Source organism: Monocercomonoides exilis (genome assembly GCF_001643675.1).
Source record: "Monocercomonoides exilis strain PA203 chromosome Unknown scaffold16-1735695, whole genome shotgun sequence".
Taxonomy (NCBI): Eukaryota; Preaxostyla; order Oxymonadida; family Polymastigidae; genus Monocercomonoides; species Monocercomonoides exilis.
This window is the reverse complement of record NW_027150561.1, coordinates 1,454,579-1,465,543: the sequence shown is the minus strand read 5'-3', so window position 1 is coordinate 1,465,543 and position 10,965 is coordinate 1,454,579. Positions and strand designations below refer to the sequence as shown.

Genomic DNA, 10,965 nt, shown 5'->3' with positions numbered 1-10,965 from the left:
AAAAAGAAGACCAGAATTCAATGAAAAAAAGGAGAAAGCCAAAATGTCAATATTATTTGTAAGGTTTTCCAGTTTCTTGGACTGTGCTATGGAATTATGAAAAGCGTAGAAACTCTATTTTTAATTTCGTTTTTTCTTCAAAAGAAATGAGAAACACATCGATGAGACATTCAATCAGTGTCTGCTTCTGTTCAAAAGGAATTTCAGAAGATTATTATGGATTTCGCCTTTGAAGTGAATGTCATTTGATTGAATAACACAATATCATTATTTGCGTGTCTTTTTCGCAAACACAACCAGAATATTTCAATTGAAAATTTCTTCTTTTCTTCATTAAATTTGTTTAATTGTTCAATGCGATGTCTCCATATATTGAGTATTTGTTCCTCCATATTTGTCTTTGGCTCTATGAATCCTTAATTGAAATAACAAAGCATGCAGTAATGAGTGATTGTGTTCTTTTCTTTTCTTTTCTTTTTTAAGAGCACACACGTCTTCCTAATTTCATCAATGCAAATTGTAAATTCATCATTTTCATTAGCTAACTGTGTCCAGTGGCATTTTCAACGTTCGCCAAATAATTTGTCAATTCAGCTGTCATATTTTTTTGCATTTTTTTAGCATTTCACGAAACACTTTAATTCCAGTATCATCTACAGAGAATATGTAACTGATGCTGCATATAGTTCTTTTCTCAAAAAATGAAATGTGTTATTTGGGAATAATGTGATTATTTCCTTCATAAAAAGCATTCATCGCATAATTGGTGACAATATTCAATAATTGCACAATTCTCACCACTTCCTTGTTTGAACAATATTTTTCTTTTGAGCAATGAATTTTGATCCAATCATATGCTCTATAATTCATGATGTTCACAGTATTTAGTGTAAGTTTCTTTCTGTTTCTCATCTTTGTTGACATCAATTTCATCATCCAAAATTTCTTTTTTTTCTTCATCTTTCATGACGAGTGAAAAACTTAAGAAAAATTCTGATTGATGTGATTGGATTGAAATAAAAGAGGAAGAAGAATGGAAAAAGCACAATGGAAATGATTAAATACATCGTTATTGATTCAGTAATCAAAATTCCAAGAATATTTGCTGTTTTTTGATGAGCATAACGCCCAACAGAACTAGCAGCATAAAGCCCAATTATTTCTCTGAAAATATTTTCAGAGAAAAATATCTTTTCTTTACGGATTGTTCAGGCGATTTTTGTTTTTGATGAGAAGATGTAACTGCTTGCATTGGCAATGGTGTTTTCTTTAAGGAAAGAGAACACAATGGAGATTGTGGCTTGCAAATTGCCATTTTTGAATATGCTGTTTGTTGAAAGAAAAAGATACTTCTCACAATGCTGAAAAAGTTTGAAAATCCAAAGATGGACGCGTTTTGGCTCACGTCGGAAAATGATGAGAATGTGATGGTGAAAGATCAAAATTGGTCAAAAACTGCTGAAAAGAAGGAAAAGTCTTGCTGGAAGGTTGTTGATCAGAAGTGGAGCGAAACAACCACAGATATTAATGTTATTGTGTAGGTTAATAACACATCGTTCTCCATTCTTTGTTCAATTCCATCAAGTCAAATTGAATTGATTGAACCAACTGTGGATTATCTTTTTTATCTGATATTTCTTATTTCATCACTTTATTTTTTCACATTATTTCGATGCTTCAAATTCTGTTTGAATAACAAAAAAAGAAATGAAAATGAAAATGTATAAATAAAAATATAATAATTATATTAAAATATATTTTTCAAATGAATGAAAACAAGCTTTATCATTTTTTACAAATGAAATTTAAAATTTTTTAAATGAATGATTTTTCAGCTTGCGAAATTATATCGCACAAACAAAACATAAATGTTTTAGACATCGTAAAGATAATGCATAAGAATATATTATTTGAATTGAAAAACATTATTTAAAAATTTCCCAATAAATAGCTTTCATTATAATTTATTTTTATCTATTTTGATAACTAATTGCAAAAAACAAACCGTAAAGACTTCTTCAATATTTTTAACAATTTCTATCATCTCATACAAAATTCAAAACATTTCAGCATTTCAAAGAATTTTGAAAATGACATCTCTCAGCATAATCAATTTGAATTGTTGTTTTGTGCACCCATCATTTGCATTTATTTGTTCTTTAAAATTATATTTTCTTGTTTGTTTATTCTTTCTGTTTATTTTCATAACGATAACATTGATTATTCCGTTTTCATCTAAATGATTGGGATGAAAATATATTACGCGCAGATCAGATTATTTTATTTTTGCATATTCTGTTTATCAACGAATGACAGATTTGGATCAGATAGAAAATGCAATTATTACTGCAAACGACTTTCGTCAAAGTCGTGAAACACAAATGCAAATGCTTCAATTTGCTGTAAATCAAACTAATAATCCATCTAGTCTTCAAGTTTGTTAAGCAAATTATTTTTGATTATATAGATGTCATTGCACAACTTTTTTACTTTACTATGAAATTTGTAAATGATATTTGTTTTTCATTTTCACATTATAGACACTTTGTTCATTATTTGCCAAAACGCAAGTTCTTCAAGTGAGATTTTGGTGTATACAAAGACTCTGTGATTTAATTGATCGTGCTCATGCAGGCTTTGATGCAACTGCACTTCAATCATTTCGAGCTTGGATGATTTCTTTTGTTTCTCAAGTTGGAGACAATGAACCACCATATATTACAAAGAAATTTGCTCAACTTTTTGCAATAGTTGTGAAAGTTGAATATCCAAATGAATGGGGAAGTGCATTTAGGGATTTGTTTGGTTCGGTAACAGGTAGTGAGGGTCAAGTTCGCCTTTTGAACCATATTATGATTGCTGTTGATGAACTTGTCATATGCGGTGATGGAAAAAGAGACTCAGCAACTATTAATCTTGCAAGAGATTTCAAAGATGCTATGAAAGCCGATTGTGTGAATGTTATTGTAAGCACCTGGGAAAAAATGATGTCTGGCTACTGGGAAACACGGACTGATCTAGCAATTTTGACTTTGGAGGTAATTGAGAAATATGCAGCCTGGATTGAAATTACGCTGCTCGTTAACCCTTCCTTTCTGCGATTGATCTATCAAATTATTTCTCCTCCTGCACAATCTGTCTCTTCCCCTTCTTCCATTACACCATCTCCTTCGGCACTCGCAAATGCAGCTGCCTTTGGATGCCCTCCAGTTTTGGGCAGAAACCCGAAGCTTGCGGCGCTTCAGGGCGTCTCCACGCTCGTCTGCCCACTCGTCCGCAGCGTGTCTGCGCTGGATGGGTCAGGAGGAGCAGGCGACGGAGAGCTTTCTGTGAAAAAACTGGGAGTGATATCAACATCTGCATCTACCGCTTCTGCTGCTGCAGCATCCACAGCTAATGCTGCAGGCATCGAAGGGCGGGAAAAGCTGCGAGCGGAAGCGGTGCGCCTGCTACTCCTACTGATTAAGCGCAACTCACCTGCTTTTGTGAAGATGCAGCTTATCCAGTCGCTTGACCTGCTTTCTCTTATCATGTGCTTCCCGTGCGACACCCCTGCTCCTTCTGAGATGTCAATGGCTTCTGCGTCTTCGTCTGTGGGACTCACAGGCACGTCTCCTTCTGCCACATCTCCGCCGACAGCTGGGCCATTTTCTGTAGGATCCTTCGCACCAACATCTATTCCTGATACGTCTTCAGTGCTGAAGATAGCATTGGCACAGCTTCTGAATGAAGTTGGGCTGCAAATTATGAATGCGCATAAGCAGCTGAGCGAGCAGCACACACCGTCTTACTCTTCTTTCGCTGCCACTCCTGCTCCTGCCCCCAGCACACTTCCCGGATTAGGTGGGCTTGCCCCTGTGTTGGACAAAGCACAGCTAGCAACGCTGATTGATGCGTGTCTGGGATATCTTCTGCAGTGGGTGCCTCTTTCGCTGCATTGGCTGCAGTCGAGTGATGATGCGGTTGCAGGGGCAGTGGGGCCTTCGGTGCTGGAGCTGGTGGCGCTGCTGAGGAAAGTGAAGACTCAAGTGCTAACAACAGCGGCTCAACAGAAGAATGCTGCTTCTGCAATTCCGTCAGCAGGAGCTGCGATGGGGGGGATGATGGGTGTTGGTAGCGGGGTGTGGATGGCCAATGCGCCAAACACAGCCAATTCCATGGGAACCGGCCCAGCAATGCGACAACAGAGGCAAGCAAACATTACACCTCTGATGTTGGCATCACCGTTGAATGTGGAAGCAAGCGGATTAGCAACTCAGAATGTGCTGAGGCTGTTAGCATGTGCTCCTTCGATACTCGACGCTGCTGGCTCGAGAATGGCTCTGTCTGCGCAGATGTCGATGTCTCCGTTCTCGGCAGGCGTTGGAATGGGCGGGGGAGAAGACTCAGAAGGGTTGGAGGATTCAGGTGGAGGAGGAGGGAGTGGAGGGAGCGGAGGAGGAGGAGGAGGAGGAGATGGCGATGATGAAGTGGACGATGCTGATGAATGGGGCAAGTTTGTGCGAGTCAGGTGGGAGATGGAGCGGATAGTGGTTGGCGTGGGCAAAGTGGATGGGCTGGCAATCCGAAACTGGATGAACCGCTGTCTGCAGCAGGCGATCCAGCTAATGAATGCGTGTGTATCTGTGCATTCTTCGTCACACACACCACCACAGCCAGCTGTCTCACCTGGCTTGTCTTCTCTTTTCTCCACCACCCCTGCGCCTTATCCAGCCCCATCTCCAGTTTCCTCTGCTTCTGCTGCTTCTTCTACCTCTCCTGCTTCTGCTTCAATCTCTGCCAATTGCTCCTCCTCTTTCCGTTCAAATAGCATCATCCTCTGTGACTGCTTCCAGACAGTCCCTGCGATTGAGCTGGGACTCTGCTCTTTGTGCTGCGTCGCCCCTGTCGCCACGCCCGAAGAGCTCACAAAGAGAGACTCGCTCATCTGCAGTGCGGTTTCCACTGTGCTTTCCTTGCCTTTCCCGCAGCATCCCTCCAGGCTGGTCGGGTGGAAGTTCTTTGAAGCGCTGCAGAAGATGACGGCGGTGTATGCGAATCACAGCGATATACTCGCACAGATCATTCCTGTTCTCTTGGGAGCCCCGGGCATTCACAACAGCAACCACTCAGTTGCATTAAGAGCGTCTTTCTTCCTCGAAAAAATCGTGAAAGCGCTTTCGCCAAAGCAGAATATGCATCAAATTGCGAGGCAAGGCACAGCTTCTTCTTCTGCTTCTTCAAATTCTTCCTCTTCTTCTCTGTTTGATTCTGGTGTTGGAATGGAGAAAGCTTCATTAACATTGGCGTTTTCAAGGCTGACAAAGAGGAACATTCAGAAAGTGCAGGCGAACCAGCCGAAGAAGAAGAAAGAGGATGTGTTTGGCTCTGGGATGGATTATGCGCCTTCTTCTTCTTCTTCTTCTTCAAACACTTCACCGTCTTCTTCTGCTTCTCAAAATATGTCAAATTCCACTTCACCTTCTTCCATTTCACCTTCTTCCTCCTCCGCCTCCTCTTCCTCCTCTGCTTCTTCCTCTTCTGCTTCCTCTTCTCTTCCTCCTCGCCCCTTAGCAGCCAATGAAACCTCCATCCTGCAAGCCCTCATCAACTTCGTCGACGGCGCCCATCCAACAAAGGAGAGCGAATACGACCTTGTTGTCAACATTTATGGAGCAGCTGGTGTTCTCCTGTCTTCCCCAACGCTCGACGCTGGGCTGAAACTGAGGTGTTTGCAGCATTTGATCGCACTTCCTGTGCAAGTTGTGAACGAATCAGCGCAAAAACTAGCGAGTTTGAGATCGGCTTCTTCCACTTCACCTTCAGCAGCTACATCATCATCAGCTTCTTCTTCCTCCTCTTCCTCTTCTTCTTCCTCCATTGACAAATCCGAGCAAGCCACCTTGAACATGCCTGCTTTGAGTTTCAGTGTGACCGCACTTGGAATCATCACAAAGGAGATCGGCAGCAACGCCAGCGCCGAAATGCGAGCTGCCTGCCTCCCCGCCGCGCAAGCGATCGTCTCTGTCACTCAGAACACACACTCAAATGAGCTGAAGCTGAAGTGCTTGTTCTTCTTCCGCCGGATGCGGGATGTGATTGGGGTGCACTGCGGGGCTGCGCTGACGGCGGTGGTGGACTCGCTCATGGCAGAGGCATCGGATGCGGCGGTGTTGCGGGAGAGCCTGCTGCTGATGGGGCATTACGCACAGCGGATGAAGGAGATGCTGGTGCCGACACTAACTCAGATATGGCCAGTGGTCGCGAGGAGGATACTGCCGATTGTGAAGCCGGATGGTTTGGAGATATAATTTTTTATTTATTTATTTATTTATTATTGTTTGATCATTGTTTTATTTGATTCTTTCTGTTTTTATATAAACTCAATGTATTAACTTGTACATTTGTTTCCATTCATTACAAAACCAATGGATAATTAAAAACACTCAATCTTTCTTTTTCTCCTTCATCAACCACACAGCCCCTACTCCTTCCTCAGGCACCCAGTCTTATCTCTCCACATCCTCCGAGACAGAGCGCGAGCGCAACAGTGTCGTCTGTGCTTTTGTCCAGTTCTTCACCACCGTCAAAGAATATGCCCCGTCTGTCTTCCAGTTCCTCGTCGGCGACTCAGCTGTCACTCCGTTTCTCGTACCAACACTGCAAACGCTGGCTTACTGCCTCTGCTATGGCTCCCCGCAATGGATGGGTGTCGAATCGATCTGTTTAACATCCACACACGGTTCTTCTTCTTCCTCCTCTTCCTCAGCTTCTACTGCTTCTGCTTCTGCTTCTGCTTCTTCTTCCTCGTCTTCTTCCATATCACCCCCCAGCGGCTCCTTCTGCACCGCCTCCCACGTCATCTCCATCTGCGGCGCGATGCCAGCCATCCTCGCCGTGCGCCGCGGGGTGGCTGAAGTGATGCGCACCCTCACCATCCTCTGGGGCGAGCAGGCTGGGCTGTGCACGTTTCTGTGCAATGTGGTGCACCCAGCAGTGATGCAGGCAGTCACAACGTGGCCGGCGTTCCACGCAGACTCGAACAGCAGACTTCTGTGTGTGGACTGCGCGGAGTGGCATGCAGAGGCAGGGAAGCGCTTTGCTCCCTTTGTGGAGAATGTGAGCACGAGCCTCGTGACGACGCTGGCGCTTCCCCCGCAGGCAGCGCAGCTGTTGATACAGGCGACGAAAGACGGGGTGGTGGAGAGCTTGACGCAGTTCTACCTGTCGCTGCTGCCTGGGGCATCGGGGGCAAATTGAAAGAGAGAAGAGAGAGAGAGAAAAATGAGAGAGAAACAAAAGGAAGAAAGGAAAGAAAGAAAGAAAGATAGATAGAAGAATGAATGAAAAAGAAGAATTCTTGAAGAATCATGATTGATTGGATTGACTCCTTCAAAATCGTAACATATAAAACGAGAGTGATAGAGAATTCTAAATGTAATTTACACAAAAAGAGACACCTTTTGAATTAAATATTTTCAAATAACTGCTGGGGCATTTTAATCGAGAGCTTGATTAATTTGCGAATTTACCCGCACAAAAGCAGAATATTGCGCTGCCAACAAAGTCGATCCAGAACATTGATAAATTGACAAATGTTGAATTATTTGAAAGATAGAAACTCATACAAAATAGCTAAACAGAATGCGATTTCCGCAATGATGATGGCTGGTGAAGAAATGATAATTTCTTAAACATCTTATCATCTAACCAAAAATGAGAATGTCTCTTAACGTTAAAGCATTCTCTTTCAATTGAGCACATTTCATTCAAGGGGGAGAAAATTTTAATTTTTAGTATTTTTTCATTTATTTAAATTTGAAAATTTTTCATTTAATAACTGAAATGAAGTACGCTTGCAAATTTCTTTTCGTATATATGCATGTTGATTACACAAAAAATCACAATCCTTAAGCATTTTTCGTTTTTGAAGATGTGAAAATGTGAAATTTTTTCAATTAAAACAATTCACGATCGTAATTTTCTGAGAGTTCCAAGAATCGCTCCTGAATGTTAAATCTGGAAAAAAAAATTGAACAAAGGCAGAACGTTTGAATATTACAACATTTCATTATTTTTTGGAAAGAAAATAACTTGCACTGTTTGTTTGAATCTTTGTTTTATTGTGAAGAATGTTTTGTTGATTATAAAATTGGAATAAAAAACAATTTCATGTGAATGAAATGAAGACTATTATTATATTTAAAAAAATAAATAAAATTTATTAATTAACACTTTCTTAAACTTATAAACAAAAAATATTGGACCACGCAATTTTTTTGCTATAAAAAGAAATTTTGAGGTTATTTGTCTATCTTTTTTGTCAATACGTCGAGTGCCTTTTTCAAAAGTCGATCTGTAGCAAAAACCTAATAGACAAGCCACTCGTTCCTTTTAGCCAACTTAAAAACAATATGGGGCAAAATTTTTGCAATTATGAAAAAAACTGAGAATTGTTCCAAACTTTTTCTACAATCATTTCATTATAAATTAACCGAAACAATGTGAATAATTACAGAAAAATTCAAAAATTGAGAAAAATATTTGTAAGAGAAGAATGGAACAAAATTCATAAATCAAAAAAATTTGCCCCATATATGGGTGATTCTTTTTGAAAAGTCACAAATGTAAAATTTTCAAAAAAATCAAAAATTTCTTATTTTGCTCAAATTTCTGTTTTCATTCACGAATCTTCTTTCCAATTCATGAAATAGCATTATCAAGAAAGAGATTCCATGTTAGTGAAGTTTTATGAATGAAAATAGAAATTTAATCAAAAAATGAATTTTTAATTCAATTTTTGAATTAAACATTTGCGACTTTTCATAAAGTTTTACCCATATAGTCATGGACATAACCCGGGAAAGTGACAAAACTCGTAAGTGTGCAATGAAAAACTCAAAAAAGAAAAAGTGAATAGATGTCTTTGATATTGAAAATAGCATTCACTTTTCTAACGCTCTTCAATTATTAGATGATATCTTTTTTTTTGTTATTAAGAATTACAGAATAATTTTTATTGAATGAAATGATCACAAAACCACAATGCTGACTTTTTCATGCAATATGTGGCTGATTCTTTTTGAAATCATACTTTCGTTCGAGTTTTGATCAAAAATTTCTTCTCAATGGGATTAATGACATAATAAGTTGTTATTGGGTACTGATGTTGTTCATGATATTTCTATTGCAAAATCAAATTTTGAGACAAATCCCACTGAGACAAAATTTTTGATCAAAACTCGAACGAAAGTGTGATTTCAAAAAGGATCAGCCACGTCTTCTTTCACTTCTTAAACGGAACTTTCAAAAGTTTTTGCAACCGTAGAAGTTCGAAGATTTAAATCAAAAGTTGAAAAAATTAATTTTCTTTATTTAAAAAAAAAAAAAAAAAAAAAAAAAAAAAAAAAAAAAAAAAAACTCGCGCAAAAGGATCATTTTGTCTGTTTTGCTCTCTTCTTCTGCGCTATATCGACATCTCTCTTCATTGAAAAAGGGAAGAGATCAATAACATAATGAAAAGAAATATAAATTTTATAACGAGGAAATAGAAGAAGAACAAGACTTTGCAAAGACTCTATTTTTTTCTGCAGAAAAAATTCCATTCAAAGACAGCATAAGAATTGTTTTCCTTAAATTCAAATCATATTTTTGAGCTTTTTTCACCATATGTTATCAGGCCGAGAATGTTATGAAGTGAAAAAATCGAAATGAATATGACAACAGAGAAATCAAAGAGATTGATGAAAAATGGGCCAGACAATTCATTCAAAGAAGCAATGAATAACAAATGTCAAAACCTAAATTTATAGACATAAAACGGTAACTGATATACTCTTCAGCAAACATTTAGTCACCTTTTTCATTGATGTGTGATGTGATGATAACAAAAAAGAATCAGTTCAGATCTGATGTTGAATTTTGATAAAACTTGAGTATATTTGTGAAAATCTGATGACAATTTCATCATAGATCGACAAGATAAAGAAAATCCAATATTTCATTCATTACAACTCCATCCCAATGCAACTTTATTTTTCGGAGTGTTTGCTGATTGCTCCTTAATCAATTAAATGATGCAACGGCCTTTCAAAACTGTCTTCAAAGATCAGAATACTTTATGATTTCGTAATATGGAAAATAATAATCAACGGAAGCGGTTGATAACAAAAAAGAACTGTTGAGAAATATTGTTGGATTGACCATCACCAACGAAGACTCGTTCCTGATACAAAGTGGGAAAAACAATTCTATTTCGACTTATAGTGACATTCCATTTCATACAAATTTGTTTTGCAATTTATCTTTTGTATTATGTTCAGTTTGTTAAATTATTTGAACATTGAATCACATATGCGAAAGTTTCTTTTCTATCTGTGTTTTGAATTCTCGTTTCATACCACAATTAAGAAAAACTTATTTAAAAACATTGCATGAACGTTTTCTTCAAATATATATTAATTTCTGTTGATTCAATATAAAAGAAATCAGGAAGTTGAGTCAAATTTAAAAAAACTCTTCAATTGATTGGACATTCCCGGGTTTTGTCCCTTTCCCCGGTTTTGTCCATGACTATGTACCAAAAAATTATCCAATTATTCAGATCAATAAATAAAGTTGGAAACACCGAATTTTAAAATTTGTGAGAAAAAAGCTTATTTTGAAAAGCAAATGCTTTTTTATATCAATATATTGAATCATTGCGTTTTCTTATAAATGAAATAAAAAATGACACAAAATATAAAAAACACTTTCTTTCGAACCATAATTCTTCAATGATAGTTTTGTTCAATTTTGCACTTCTTTTGGCATTGTCAAAAACTGCAAATATCAAAAGCATCAATCAAATTTATGTGGGAAATGACTCTTCTCAATGTTTCAATATTCAGATAATTGAAGACACATTCAAAGAGAAAGGCAATTGCTTGCTTTATTATCACAAAAGTCACAAAGATGAATTCTTAACAAACAATGGCAGCTTTGAAA

At 38.2% G+C, this 10,965-nt stretch overlaps 1 protein-coding gene across 1 annotated transcript; it reads left to right on the top strand.

Moving 5' to 3' along the window:
* Window positions 1–2,309: 2,309 nt before the first annotated feature.
* On the top strand, window positions 2,310–7,896 carry MONOS_3100 (putative ExportinT; the record flags this gene model as incomplete). The annotated part of the gene is made up of 3 exons (XM_067873075.1): window positions 2,310–2,435; window positions 2,541–6,276; window positions 6,461–7,896. 3 exons carry the CDS (start codon window positions 2,310–2,312, stop codon window positions 7,237–7,239), a joined length of 4,641 nt encoding a protein of 1,546 aa, XP_067729728.1. The 3' UTR covers window positions 7,240–7,896.
* Window positions 7,897–10,965: the final 3,069 nt, after the last annotated feature.